The sequence below is a fragment of the Cetorhinus maximus genome, chromosome 12 (assembly GCF_964194155.1).
Source record: "Cetorhinus maximus chromosome 12, sCetMax3.hap1.1, whole genome shotgun sequence".
NCBI lineage: Eukaryota > Metazoa > Chordata > Chondrichthyes > Lamniformes > Cetorhinidae > Cetorhinus > Cetorhinus maximus.
This window is the reverse complement of record NC_135890.1, coordinates 72,715,725-72,730,676: the sequence shown is the minus strand read 5'-3', so window position 1 is coordinate 72,730,676 and position 14,952 is coordinate 72,715,725. Positions and strand designations below refer to the sequence as shown.

The window sequence follows — 14,952 nt, the reverse complement described above, 5'->3', positions numbered from 1 at the left end:
TTCCATCTTCCCAATATTTGGCTGGAAAAAAGTTGTGCTCATCCAGTACAGAATACTGGACAAACAATTTGACAATTTTGAGATAGTGGAGAGATCTAGAGGTGTGGTGGTGAAGTAGAGTTTGGTGTTGTCAGCATACTTGTGGAGCCTGGCACTATGTTTACAGATAATGTAGCTGAGGAACAGCCTGTAGATAAGGAATGGGAGGGGGTCCAAAGATAGATGCTTCGGGGACTTGAGGTAACTGTGGAGGCTGGAACAGCAGCCAACATTGATGATTCTCTGGCTATGACTGGATAGATAAAGATGGAACCAAGCAAGTGTAGTCTCAACCATTTGGATGGTAGAAGGTGTTGTGTTAACCCTGTCAAAGGCTGCAGACAGGTTGAGAAGAATGAGGGGGGATAGTTTACCACTGGGATTGAATCAGTGGCTAGGGAACCTAGCCACTGAAATGTGATTTCCAGTCACATCCCTAGACACCAGTCACGATGGACGTCGTTTGTGGCTTTAACGTGGATTTTTTTGGAACTGTGGCAGGGGTGGAAACTGGATTAGATAGATTCAAACATGGAGTTCTGGAAAGATGGGAACTGATTTGGGAGGCGACAATTAAGTTCAAGGACTTTAGAGAGGAAAGGGAGGTTGAGATGGGACAGTAGTTTGTAAGGGTCAAGGCTTAGCTTTTTTGAGAAGGGTGTTGATGGCACATTTGAAAGGGAGGAAAAACAGTCAACAATATCAGCTTACGTGGAGACCAGGAAGGGAAGTTCTATGATCAGCAGTTTGTTGGAGAAAGGATCAAGGGAGCAGGAAGTGGAATTCATGGACAAGATGAGGAGAGGGCATGAGAGAAACTGGAGAAAGATCCAAATTCAGGGCTAGGGCAGGAGGAATCTTGGAAGAAGTTTGACCTGGCATACTGAACACTTTTGGCAGAGGAGAGCAGGGCCCAGTAGTGTTCTATGGGGTTTTGCCAGATCGGATGATGAATGGTTAAACCAGTTGGCACCATTAACATTCAAGTCTATGTAATGGAGATGAGGGGCTTACTGGGGAAATGACCAGGGTGAGAGAGAGTAACGATTTTATTGGGGACAAGGGTAAAGATGTGGTGATGGTGTGATTGAGCTGAACACCTGCTTATGTTTCCAAAAATTGCCCAGGAATATCCTACCTGCGTCAAAAGGTCTCCTTGTTACCTCCTTTTAGCTGTAGAGCTCTTGGATATGATAGTGACACCATGCATTTACACAAACTTAATACTACGTTGACTATGATGAGCTACTTACTGCATCTTTGCTGGTCGATTTCATGATCTCACTGAGACCAATACAGACTCCTTGTCTCTCGTCACTCTTCTCTGACTTTAGACCTGCTTCCAAGATTGGAATAATCTCTGGCAAAATCTTTTCTCCAAGCTTCCGCACAAGATCACCCAGCGTTCTTGCAGCAATCTACAGGATGAAGGCCAACCACACATCAGTACAAAATCCTTTTGAGCTTCAGGTTTGACAGAAAACTTGTATTTAAAAATAGAATGCAAGTTTCAGAATGATTAAATGTATCTGTATAAACCACAAGTTACTGAGTGGTGCGAATGTCACCACCCCTAAACAACTAATCAATTCTTGGTTTGTCATGTGTTCCAGAGTAATCTGATGTGCCAACAATTTGTTCGATGTAGGCATGGAGCTCTGATCATCTCCAGTAGTCCAGTCATCAAACTAGCTCTCTAATAGACATTTATTAATCTTCATATTCTACACTCTCTGATTGTTTAGGTGCCAATATCATTCCATTCAATGCTTAGAAGCAGTCTCATAATTGAAATAGGTTTAAGACCATGTGCCATGGATATGTGAAAAGTTGCAAATAGCAAGGAACAAATCAGAAACCATTTTATTAATAGGTACAAATCCTGAATTTCGAAAACACGGAACAGCATCTGAGATAAAGTCAGAAAATGCTGAAAATATTCAGCAGGTTTGGTAGCATTTATGGAGAGAGAAATAGAGTTAACGTTTCAGGTCAATGACCTCCCTTCAGAACTGGGAAAACTTACATAGCAGCTGAGGATAGTTTGTACAATGAGTTGGCTGACATAGCTGCAACATTAGCTATTTCACTATTTTAACAGTTTGAGTGTGAATTAAAGGGTTCTGCATGAGAGAACATAACATCATATTCAAACAACCTTTTACACAGATAGATCCAACTTCGTAGCACACAAGTGGACATACAGTATATGTGTTCGCCAATTGCTCACACTAGGACCAATGTCCTTTTCTATTTATGTAAATGGTTAATTTTAGAGTGCAATTATCTTCCTGAAAAGAGTAAAAACTGAAGGATTGATTATCAACCTAATGTTGCTGCTGCACAAGAATACAACACTTGCTTGTGGTGATTCATTTGTGTACTTGCTCATGTTTGCCTGTTGCTCGGTGGCACATTGCATTTATCTTTTTATAAACCTTGCGTCAGTGTGACATCTTCACCCAACATCTGTTATTATTCTGTGACATTTCTCATGCCAAAAACATAGCATGGATGCAAGCTGGAGGCTGTACTGACAGACTGAAGAATGGAGGAACCAGCCGTCATCTCCAGCTAGCGTCAGTCAGTGGCACCATGTGGCAGTTCATTGTGGTTTTTCCAATTAGTTGTGGTCTTTTTCCTTTCAAAGCTCTCCTCCCTTCCACCAAATACTTACTGCACTGCCTGGGTGGTAATTTTCCTTTAGGTGCTTACCCAGATAAGACAAAATTCCACTTCAACTCCTTGGCTGATATAGGATTTTGAGCTATATGCTCCACTTGCTCCACTTCTGAGGGCAGGGAACTACTCAACAGGCACCCAAATTATTCACTTGTAAGCCTTGATATTGGGTATTGTGCTAAACTGTTTGATCGTGGGTACGGGGAGTGAGGATTTGGTGGCAGAACTTGGCCCTGCCCATTTCTGCTCTCACCCAATGAGTGTACACAAAGTACTTTCTGGCGGAAGTCAATGAGTATGGAGCAGGATCAGTAATCCTGGCCCAATTTCCCACTTAAAGGCTAACAATATCACCATGGGTGAAAAAGTTAACTCATCACAGAGCGAGCATTAAACTATACTGGACTTGACCACCCTGCAATTCAGGTATTCAGTGGATAAACTCACTAGGCTACAGCGGGAGCCTTGTCATTTACGCATTTATGTAATAGTTTTTGATTTATCCTGCATGTCTTTTCGGATATTTACTGGAGAGCTAACACATTTGTTGCTCATTAAATCGTTTTGCTTGGCCAAACAGAGACTTAAGATGCCTCTAAGTCACCACTATGAGCCTGAATATCTATAATTCAGGCTTCAGAAGGGCGGCACCATATCTAGATTGCCTGTATGAAGCTTCAGTTCCACTAGTCTCAAAAGAGCCCTGTGTACCTGCTCCTCTCCCAACAGTTAAATTTTAAATATTTGCACAGTGCACACACAATGACTGTAGTGTAAATACACCCTTAGTAATGCATCCTCTCTATTCTTTTATTGTTTTATTTATGGATACCAAGGTCCTGGCTGTTCGGCAATGATTCCCTGGATGGCCGAGATTTCTCATTGCCCAATGAGCTCAACAGCAATTCTGAAAGCAAAGCGTTCAGTAATATAGCTTCATGTTAACAAGTCAGATAATTTCTGACAGTTTTCCATTTAGGCCAATTTTCAAAACAAAAGCACATTTATTTGAAAGAGGAGCACTGGAAAGTTTGAGTCAAAGCTTGTTTCAGTTTTATCATGTGTGGAGTTCATGATTTGTGTTTCAATATTTGTATCAGAGTTGGATCAGTATTTTAAATCTGGTGTCATGTTAGGATTGATTCCTTCTATCCAGTTCACGTTTGTGCTCTGACTGGGTCACAAGAAATGGGCATGGTAACAACAGCAGAGTGTTATTAGTCATCTGTGTAAAATTGCTATTGAGGATACAGGTGGTTTGTTTGAATACAGCATGTGAAGGAATTGTTTTGATTCACTTGAATGATTTTTAAAGTTTACTACAAGGTTATCACATGCAATGCTTGAGTTTTTTGGTGTTGTGGCTATTTTAATTTTTTTGTGTGTCAAAATGCTGCTCTCCAAGTTATATAAACTAAGTTCTCAAGAAAAGTGGATGTGGGGATTGTTTATACAAGTTATTGTGTTGAAAGAAAATAGGCAGGTTATCAGTCCTTTCTTTCAGGGACTGACCCTCAAGTAAACAGAATAATGAGATAAGTTCTGTTGAAGAGTCATACGGACTCGAAACGTTAACTGTGTTCTTCTCCGCAGATGCTGCCAGACCTACTGAGTTTTTCCAGGTATTTTTATTTTTGTAATGAGATAAGTTAACCACTTTTACCAATACTCCTGTAGATCTCCATTCAGCACCAGCTTTACCCAACCCTCTGTGCACATGAACTCAAACTCACCGTCCTCTTGTCAGCACAGGTACTGGCCAAGAAACCCAGCAGAAGAGTGAAGAGCGTCGGCAGGATTTCCCGCAGCGTCCGTGGTGTGTTTGACACAACAATCTTCCAGACGTGTAGCGAGGCCTGACGCACCACCAGCTGGGTGTCAGAACGGCCCATGTAGAGACCAGCAAGCACACGATTCCGCCTCTCCAGACCAAGTGCACCAATGATAGCCTGAAAAAACGGATCAGATCAGATCAGATTCTATCACAACATTTAACACCCAAAGCATAAAATTAGAGCTTACAGCACAGAGATAGGCCATTCGGCCCAATCAGGCTGGCAGCGTTTATGCTCCACATAAGCCTCCTCAAATCCCACCTTACCTAATGCCATCAGCATATCTTTCTATTCCTCCTCATATATTTATGTAGCTTCCCCTTAAATACATGCGTGTTACATGCCACAACCACTCCACCTGAGGGCAAGTTCCACATTCTCTTCTCTCTCTGGGTTAAAACATTTCTCCTGAAATCTTTATTGGGTTGATTAATGACCATCTTAATAGTTTTAGACCCTAGCTTTGGACTCCCACAAGCAGAAACATTTTCACTACACTGACCTTGTCAAATCATTTCATCTTGTAATATGCTCAGTGAGATCATGCCTTAGCCTTCTGTTAAAGAGAGCACCAGCCTGTTCAGTCTTCATAGGGATAGGCTTGCTTCTTCATGGCATTGAAGGGACAGGCACACAAACCAACTGAAAATATTGGCAACACATGAACAAGGCTGACAAGTCAACCTAGACAGTCAAGACACCCGAGAGAAAGGACCTTAAGTCAGCCCATACCAAAAACATGATGTCCAGAACATGTTAAGTGGACCCAAACCAACAAATTGACATTGCAAGGAGTTTGTTTGAAAGGCTGGTTAAACAGAGGCTCACACCCCGAATCATGTTAGTCTGTATTCCCTTCACATTCTTGGATAATGGGCCTTTGTCAATCTGCATGCCCTATATAGCAGCTGTGCCAATTTTAGCACCTCACCTTATTGGACTGGGCAGTGCCAAAGTTGTCATCTTCTGAGGCAGTCTCTGTCGTCATCTTTCCAGTCACTCCTGAAACGTGGAAAAGCAAGTCTCCCAGCAACTGGACTGAACTGAATCTAAAATCCAAACCATAATAAATCACCTTATGTTATCTTGGTTTTGCCTTTAAGCGCAATTCAGTCTTCACCAAAAAAAAAAGCCCCTCATTTAAATTTGTTGGAGTAAGGCAGGAGTGGCGGAGACAGAGGAACACTGGGGCCAAACAAGTACATGGGCTTTCCCCAGTCTACACACAAATGCCTCGTTTCACTACTATGCCTCAACTCTGTTAAAGAAAGCAGAGATAGCTGGTCCAATAAGGAAAAGAGAAATTGGACACAATCTAAATCAGACATAACCAGGGGGCTGGAATAGATGGAATTTTGCACGTCTCAGATACAACACATTCAGTTACTGAAAAGGACGGCACTAAAGGTAGGAATTTTAACATGATTCCCTGTACCACAAATGAATTGTGGCAGTACAGTTCAGGTGCAAATCTTGAAGGCAATTTTGAATCCAACAGCTCTAAAGTCCTTGTGCTCTTAAGTGTGTCCTTCAGATGCAGCTGTCCTCCAGGACTTTCACATGGAGTTAGGAGACAAAGTCAGACAAACCTTTGACTAGATTTATTTAAGCAACAAAATTTCGCTAGTTTGGGCATTTCATTAGCACAGCATGATTTGCACATTGCCTTGGTGCTGTTGGTACCAGAGCTTGAATCCAGTAAACTGCCGAGTGACTGCCTTCCTAAGTATAAGAATAGCAAGGGAAGTGTGTCTGAGGCAATTTTAACCTGTCAGCCATAACACAAGTTAAAGACGATAATGTTACTGCACTGGGTTTAACAGGCTTTGCTCCAATGCAAGAATGCATCAGCATAACTGCAGAACTTCCAAAGAGCTGAGCCTAATGGCTTGATCTAAAGAAAATTTAAAATCCCATTAGCTACACTGATCAGCACCCACCAAGCAAACAGTGCACTCACTGCACCGAGCACAAGGGCTCTGATCGATTTGCATTTGGGTGCAAAAGCTTTTCCTTGGTGTTAACAGGGAAACTCTGACTTCAGCACATCTGCTCATCTAATAGGGGCCTGCAGCAGAAACCCATGGGAGCAATTTTTAAGGGACAATCTCAATTATTTGTCTCTTCCATTTGGATGATGAGCTAATTGCTTGTATTTATAAGGTGAATAAATAAAAAAGTCAGAAATTTGCAAATTTTTCCTTTCAATCTGTGAACTAAAGCAAGAATATCAGATGGCAAGTGTAATTCTACTTACAGACAGGGGGCTAGAATACAAAGTGGAGGAAGCTTCAAATGGTCAGACCCCATCTGCATTTAGAGCACTGTGTTCGATCTTGGGCACCACACCTCAAAATTTATACAGGCCTTGGATGGGGTGCCAGTGACACTGGGGCTTAAAGGGTTAAATTATGAGGGCAAGGTGCATAAACAGATTAGAGCTAGTCAGTCAGGAATGAAATCAGGAAGCACCTTTTCACACAAAGGGTAGCAGAAATCTGGAAAACTCCCCTCTAAAAGCATGTGGATTTTAGTCTTAAAAGCTCCATTTGTCATAAGAGGGAGATAGATTTTTGTTTCATAAGGGCATCAAATGATATGAACTAAAGGTGGGTAAATCAAGTTGAGGTATACATCAGCCATGATTTAACTGAATGGTGGAGCTAAGTCAAGGGGCTGAATGGCCACCTCCTGTTCCTAAGTTTCCAAGAAACATAGTTATGTCTTTTGAAAGCCAATGCCAATATTAAATGGAAATGTAAAGGGCTTCCTCTTTCTACATTTGTAGGGTTTTCAATGTAAAATCGCTCACCATTAAATCGTGCTGTGCAAGTCACGTGCAAGAATCATGGCCACTGCTCTCCTGAGGTATTTCCATTTTCAAAATTTACAGCCAAACATGTACTACTTTTTTTTTGAGAGAGCATGATTCAATAGTTAATAGTCACAATAAAATACAAGTGTTGGTCTAACATCAAGTGCAATGTTCTTGGTACCTGATCCTCCAGTTATCATCAAACAATCCCTGCTCCAATTCTGGGAGCAGCAGCGCTATGGCAGTCTCTGCATACATGCTTATAATTCGCTGTCCAGCACGCAGGGCAGTGTCACGAACAAATTCATTCTCATCCGCCAGAGCCTACACAAAGAAAATTCATATTATTTAATAGCCAGCTATGCATCCTATGCTACAAGAGTTTACTGTTACTTACTGCCTTGCTGATATATTCATGCCCTAGTCCCTTCCTGACACTTTACCTTGAAGTAACCACATTGTACTAGGGACTGGCTTCTACTTTTCGCGAACACCCAACAGATTATCCTATGGTGTAGAACTGCTGGGGAGAAGATAATACGTGACCTCTTGTGCACAGAGTACAGAGCTGCTGTCCTGTACAGAAAAGGCAGGCTTTCATTTGTATTGCATCTTACCAGGCCCCACAGACATTTCCAAATGTTTCATAAGGAGTTCCACTGAGTGCAGGGACTCTTGCAAATATAGCAGTGACTTTGCACACAGCAAACCCCACAGGGAGTGATGAGACAAATGCCCACTTAATCTGTTGATTAAGATGCTGGGCAGACCAATGGTATCACTCCCCTTTATCCCTTAAATATGCACCTGAACCACAAGTATGGAGAGACAGGGTCACAACTGAGCTCTTAGCTGCAAACATCTACATGATTGATTCAGTATTGCACTGAAGAATCAGTAGAGATTATGATTTTTTTTTAAAAACTCATTCATGGGATGTGGGTGTCTCTGGCTAGGCCAGCATTTATTGCCAATCCTTAATCGCCCTTAAGGTGGTAGTGCCTTGAACTGCCTTCGTGAACCGCTGCAGGCATTGTGAGGCTGTCAGTGGCACCTGCGCCATGAAAAAAGGGAATGTCAGGAGTGAAGTTTGACCCACACCCTTAGAAAGGGCTCAGAATTCACCAGGCCTCTGCAAGGCAAGGAATCACACTTCCTGAAGTCTGGCACCTTAGGCCACTCGGCCATCTGGGTGTAGGTGCATCCACAGTACTGTTTAGGAGTGAGTTCCAGGATTTTGACCCAGTGACAGTGAAGGAACAGCGTTATATTTCCAAGTCAGGATGGTGAATGGCTTGGAGAGAAACTTCCAGGTGGTGGTATTCTCATCTAGCTGCTGTCCTTGTCCTTCTAGATGGTAACGGTCATAGGTTGGAAGGCGCTGCCTAAGGAGTCCTGGTGAGTTCCTGCAGTTCATCTTGTATATGTACTGGTACACTTGGTACACACTGCTGCTACTGTGCGCCAGTGGGGGAGGGAGTGAATGTTTGTGGATGGGGTACCAACTAATGTGCTGCTTTGTCCTGGATGGTATCAAGCTTCTTTAGTGTTGTCGGGAGCTGCACTCATCCAGGCAGGTGGAGAGTATTCCATCACACTCCTGACCTGTGCCTTGTAGATGGTGGACAGGGTTTGGAGAGTCAGGAGGTGATTTACTCGCCACAGGATTCTTAGCCTCTGACCTGCTCTTGTAGCCACAGTATTTATATGGCTAGTCCAGTTCAGTTTCTGGTCAATGGTAAATCCCAGGATGTTGATAGTGGGGGATTCAGCGATGGTAATGCCATTGAACGATCAGGGGCGGTGGTTAGATTCTCTCGTGTTGGAGATGGTCATTGCCTTGCACTTGTGTGGCACGAATGTTGTATGCCATGTGTCAGCCCAAGCCTGGATATTGTCCAGGTCTTGCTGCATTTGGACATGGACTACTTCAGTATCTGAAGAGTTGCAAATGGGACTGAACATTGTGAATCATCAGTGAACATCCCCACTTCCGACCTTATGATGGAAGGCCGGCCATTGATGAAGCAGCTGAAGATGGTCGAGCTCAGGACACTACCATGAGGAACTCCTAAAGTGATGTCCTGGTCATGGAACGAAGCTGCGGTGGATGGGGGGCGGGTGTGTGGGTGTGTGTGTGTGCCTTTACCCACCGCTTTGAATTAGGTGAGCATGTTAGCAGCCAAGCCAAGTCACCACTGAGCAACGATATAGGAGCTGCTCCTTCCATGTGCAATGATGACATGCTTTTGACCGGTTAGCTTTGCGATTTCAGAATTTGATGCTGGTAATTAGCTTATTCAAGTCTTAGTCCTGAATATTAACAGTGGCAGCTGACAGGGGTGGGGGGGGGAGTGGGTGTTAGAGCATCAGACAGGAAGCCTGAAAATCCCTCACATCCTCTGAAGTTTTGATTCCAGAGTGTGTCTTTTGTCCTTTAAGTGCCCCACCTGGAAGTCAGCCAGGGTAAGGTTTGGATTCTAGTAGGGTGGGGAGCACCCTGGAGCAGGCAAGTCCAATCCTCAAACCTGGTGTTTGCTTTGGCAGGTGGGCAGAAGAAGGTTTGAGGGGGCCTGGGGAGAGGGAAGCACTGCTGCCCCACCAGCAGTGCTATTAATGCACTTATTTTCTTCCCAAAGCTGTCCTCACCTCTCTTCGGCAAGGGTCAATTCCTGTTAAAGTGAGAAACCTTCTTTTGTTAGAAGTGCAGCTTAAAATGTGAAGATAATTATCTTTTGGAGTTACCCAAGGAGGGCAGAAAAAACAACTGAAGTGTGAATTTTAACACTCAAAATTGGTGGGCTGGGGATAGATCAGATGTTAACATTTTTAAAATCTGAACCCTGCAAAGCAAGTTTAACATCTTACTCATCCCCAACCTACTGGTTTTTGGATGTTAAAATTCACTCCTTGGGTAACTACAAAAGTTAATTTTCGTCACATTTTAAGCTTCACTTGTAACAAAAGATGTCGAGTGGCTGCTCACTTTAGCTGCAATTAATCTATGCTGCCTATGCAACAGAGAAAGGCAAGTTTATGGATTAAAAGTTCAAGTTACTTAAACCACAACATTCATGGATGAAGACAAGTGACATTAATAAGGAACACCCAATCGCATTGTGAATTTATAAAGAACTACACTGGCAAAAAAAAAGGCAATTCTCCCTCAATAATAGCTTTAACTGAAGCATGGAACCTTCCAGTTAAAATGTAGCAACGTGCTCACTATATTTCCAAGGAAGCTAATTATTTCCACATGCTCATCCTCAGGTGATGGGAAGAGTGGGCTGGATGGGCAATCATTACCCCTCATCAGCTGCCTATGTGGGTAGGTGACATTAAAAAGTGATCATTATCCACACTTAGTGAAAAACCATTAGACAGCATTAGCTCCCCCTGCCCCCTCAAAATTATTGATTTGTATGTCAAAAATTTCTAGGACCAAAAGCAATAAGCAATTCAGTTACTTTATCTTTCTCCGATGTAAACCAATGCAGCCCCCACCACATAAAGCACGCTCATATGTGCGAATGAGATTGCCCACTATATGTGGCAGATGGCAAAACCACCTTAATGAATCTGCCCAAGTCTCCATTTTCCAAGTGCCTCCCATAGTTAAGTGCAATCAGCTGATTGAAGCTGCTTAAAGATCAGACTTTGCTTGAAAACAGCTTTTAGATCTGTAAGTACCATCCTGTGCAAAATAATTGGCGTGTTCAATAAGTTTTAAGCACTGCCTATGGTGAAGGCAAATGGCTTTTGCCATTTGCCTGATATAGATGGCTACCTGGGACAATTGCAGACAGTGCAACTGGTGGCAACTGTTTCATCGATTTAAAAGTGGTCCTTTACCTTCAGAATGCAAGGTATGATGGCTCCTACATATGCGGTAAATTTGTTTCCAAAGGTCACAGGCAGGTAGATGAACATCATCATATAGCCATCACGGACATGTGGGGCAATTTCCACCTTGCTGGCCGTGGCCACAATATCTGGCATGAGTTTTTCCAGCTTTTCAACTCCGAGTCCAGCCATTACTTCAGCCAAACCTGAAACACAAGGAGAAAGGATTAAAAACTAGATTGTTTTGCCTTTGACAGAACAATGGAGTTTTGTGCAGTGTTACCATCTGGGTTAGAATTGCATCTATAGCTCCAATGACAAGTCATGTTAAAAGTAGTATGAAAGTTCACCAATTGTGTTGACAGTTGAATATTAAATGTCATACCTTTGGTGATCTTCCTTAGTCAATGTCCCATAGTTCAACTTTTACATGACTGCACATCAAAACGGAACACTTCTTTAGTAACCATTCAGCGATGAATACACCTGAATGTAAGCCCTAGTTTTGATATTGCACCCTCCATTTTTTCCTCACTGAAACTTATAACATTCTTGGAGGGCTTGTCAGGGTAGATAGTGAGAGGGTGCTTCCCCTGGCTGTTGTGTCTAGAACTACGGGGCAGAGTCACAGGATAAAGAGTCAGCCATTTAGAGATTCCTTCACTCAGCGGGTTGTGAATCTTTTAAATATTCTACCCAAGGCTGCAGCTGCTTGGTCCATGGGAATATTCAAGGCTGAGATCAACAGATTTTTGGACTTTCGGGGAATCAAGGAATATTGGTATTGGACAGCAATGTGGAATTGAGGTCAAATATTAGCCATGACCTTAATAAATGGTGGAACAGGTTCATGGGAGCTGAACACCCTATTTCTTATGTTACGTTCTTAAGGAAGCTCTTGAATTGTCAACCCTAAAGAGCTCCCTGTGTGGGAATGCGTGCTTGGATGACAATGCTCTGACATCAACTGGAAATTGTGAGATCCCAACATGTAATCTTCTTCATGAATTGTTTTGAGTCAAGAACTGTTTAGCAAAGCCATTAGTTCATGCATGAAAATATAGCAGATCGAATGTGCAGGATGAAGAAGTCTACATAATCTGTGCTCTTCTAGAGAAGTCATAAAATGGTGCTGGTCTTGGGAGAGGATCCAGATAATTACCTATAGGACTTGAAGTGAAGTGCTGGTCTCATTTAATGTTAAGAACAAATGAATGGAGAAAAGCTGACTACTGTCAGCACAGACTTTGATTACTTGACAAAACTAACCAGACTGAAGCACAAATGTTAAAGAATACTGACCAACTTTTCAAATAAAAGATATGGCACTTAGTGACAAAAAGCAGGATTGATGCAAGTCTGAGTCAAATTCTGTTCTCTTCCTAATTGGAGTCACCTTTCATGAGGAGGACTCAACAGAAAGCTACAAAGGGGGCAGGGTTTGAGAGAGAAAGAATAGTGAAAATCTGAGGGAAACAGCAAGTGTTCGAAGTCAACTTCAGGGGGATATGGCAAGGGACTCTGGGTCACAGGCACCAGAACAGGCAGAACAAACCATTCTATTCTATAAAAGAAACTGCTCAAAGTATTCCACTGAAAAAAAATTTCAGCTTTTTTAAAACAAAGCTCTTATGGTACTGAACACAATATTAAGTGTGCAAAACAAAATAGTAGCAATCAACAGTTTTTGTCTGTTGTTGACATTCCCTTTACCTGCCCATATGGGTTAGATGATTGAAGAGTTTAAGTGTGCGTGGTGTCTAGTTAATCAGCTATTATAGAAATACTTCCTCTTTCTGAAGTTTTAGCCTCCTCACCTTGTGCAGCACCAGATCGATCAACCGAGCTCTGCTCTGAAGCCAGCATCTCCATAAGCCAAGGCAGCAGGTCATCAAAGCATGACTCGCCCATTCCCTTCACCATCGCTCCCAGGGCCTTTGCTGACACTGTACGAACCTGGCGTATGAGAGAACTGCATGAACATGATTGCGCACAAAAGCAAAACTTTCAAGTTTTTGTGCCTGACCCAACAAGCATAGAGTTCAGGCATTGAAGATAACTTGCAGGTTCGGTAATGGCAACCTAATACAGTATAGTGCAGTTTAACATCAGGAGAGTCTGGGTAAGCTCGGTAGAGTGGCTCCAACAATGCTAGCTCAGTAACTGAACCAGAGAATGATGGTTTCTATATGGTATAGGCTGTTAGCCACCAACCAAGACTGGTTAAATCCCCAATCATTAATGCTTCTATTTGTCAAGTACTTGCAACCCAGTGATTACAATTTGTTTAACAGGCAGTTTGAAATTGGTTCCAGGTACCAAAGCCATGTTAACAGGAAACAGTAAAGATTCTTACCTCTGGAACAGGATCTAGCAGAGATAGCTTCAATCCAGGCATCACACTGGGCAGGTATGGTGCAAGATCCTGGAAATATACCAATGAAAAGTAGTCAACAATTCTGGTTTGGTCACAATACTCATTTTTCTTATCCGTTAACTTTGCACCTAACACTGACTAGCCCATCACAGCTCAGGGTAACCACATGCCTTGCTTTGTTTTGGGCTAACAGATGTAGACCCATATTGTACCTCCATGTAAAAAGTAATAATCTCATCAGCCACTGGTGCAGTAATTAAATGGGATAAAATCCTTTACAGTTATACAGGAAGGGATAAAGTATGACGTGTTCATCATCTGCAATATCACAAGCATTACCTTCTGGTCTGTAAGGGAATACATATTCCCAATGATTTGAGCAGCCATCTTACGGGTATCTGTGGATCGATCCTGGAATGCACGCTGTACTATTGGCATGATCAGGGCCAGAGACGGAGCATCAATAAAGTGGACAAACTTGGTATCGAGCAGAGTCTGAAGACACAGCTGTGTCCTCCTGGACGGGTCCGTCAGGGCATCCAGCAAGACAGGTGTGATCGCTGAACAAATAAGTTAATACATTGCCTCTATTAAACATTAATGAAGAGAATTGAATTAAACTAATCTTAATCTATTTCATTATCACTAGTACAGGAAATGTCAGGCACGAATGTCCATATTTTGGGGCGGGAGTCACTCAGGTCTGAGACACACATGGAAATCATCACTATGTTTAACAATAAATGCTTAAAATGCTCAACAGGTCTGCCAGCATCTGTGGCAACATTTCAGGTCTGTGATCTTTCACAAGACCTGATGAGAGGTCACTTTCCTGAATTATAAACTCTCTTTCTCTCCCCACAGATGCTGCCAGGCCTGCTGAGCGTTTCCAGCATTTCAGTTTTTATTTTATATTTCCAGCATCCGCAGTATTTTGCTTTTGTACCATGTTTAACAATCTCCACAAGCAAGTTTATATCTAACTGCAGGTAGTTATCCATGTGCAACATGGATTTAACACTCTTTGGCTCTTAGGGACACATCCACTTACCCAGCTGCATAATGTTCTAGTGCAGGTTGGTAGAGCCAAAACCAAGGGACCAGATGGGCTTACCCCACTTAATGACACATTCACTTGCAGCAATCTGAGTGGACCAATCTCAGATCCGTTCACTGGTCTATCCTATCGGGGTCAATTAGTGAGCCAGGCTGACAGAGAGCTGCACTGTCAGAGGTGCCATCGTTTGGATCAGACATTAAACCAAAGTCTTGGCCGGCAGCTAGTTAGATATAAAAAAATCCTAAGGTACTATCTCAAAGAAGAGCAGGGAGTTCTCGGTGTGTCCTGGTCAAGATTGATC

At 42.6% G+C, this 14,952-nt stretch overlaps 1 protein-coding gene across 1 annotated transcript in view; it reads right to left on the bottom strand.

Moving 5' to 3' along the window:
- The window catches only part of gcn1 (GCN1 activator of EIF2AK4), a 118,552-nt gene that overhangs the window by 23,211 nt on the left and 80,389 nt on the right, over positions 1–14,952 (bottom strand). The window contains exons 38-45 of the mRNA XM_078553866.1: positions 13,931–14,151; positions 13,571–13,639; positions 13,032–13,170; positions 11,224–11,420; positions 7,553–7,695; positions 5,488–5,605; positions 4,455–4,670; positions 1,293–1,457 (exon numbers count right to left, since the gene is read on the bottom strand). Of these exons, the coding sequence (XP_078409992.1) occupies positions 1,293–1,457; positions 4,455–4,670; positions 5,488–5,605; positions 7,553–7,695; positions 11,224–11,420; positions 13,032–13,170; positions 13,571–13,639; positions 13,931–14,151 (1,268 nt within the window). The remainder of the gene's footprint in view (positions 1–1,292; positions 1,458–4,454; positions 4,671–5,487; positions 5,606–7,552; positions 7,696–11,223; positions 11,421–13,031; positions 13,171–13,570; positions 13,640–13,930; positions 14,152–14,952) is intronic.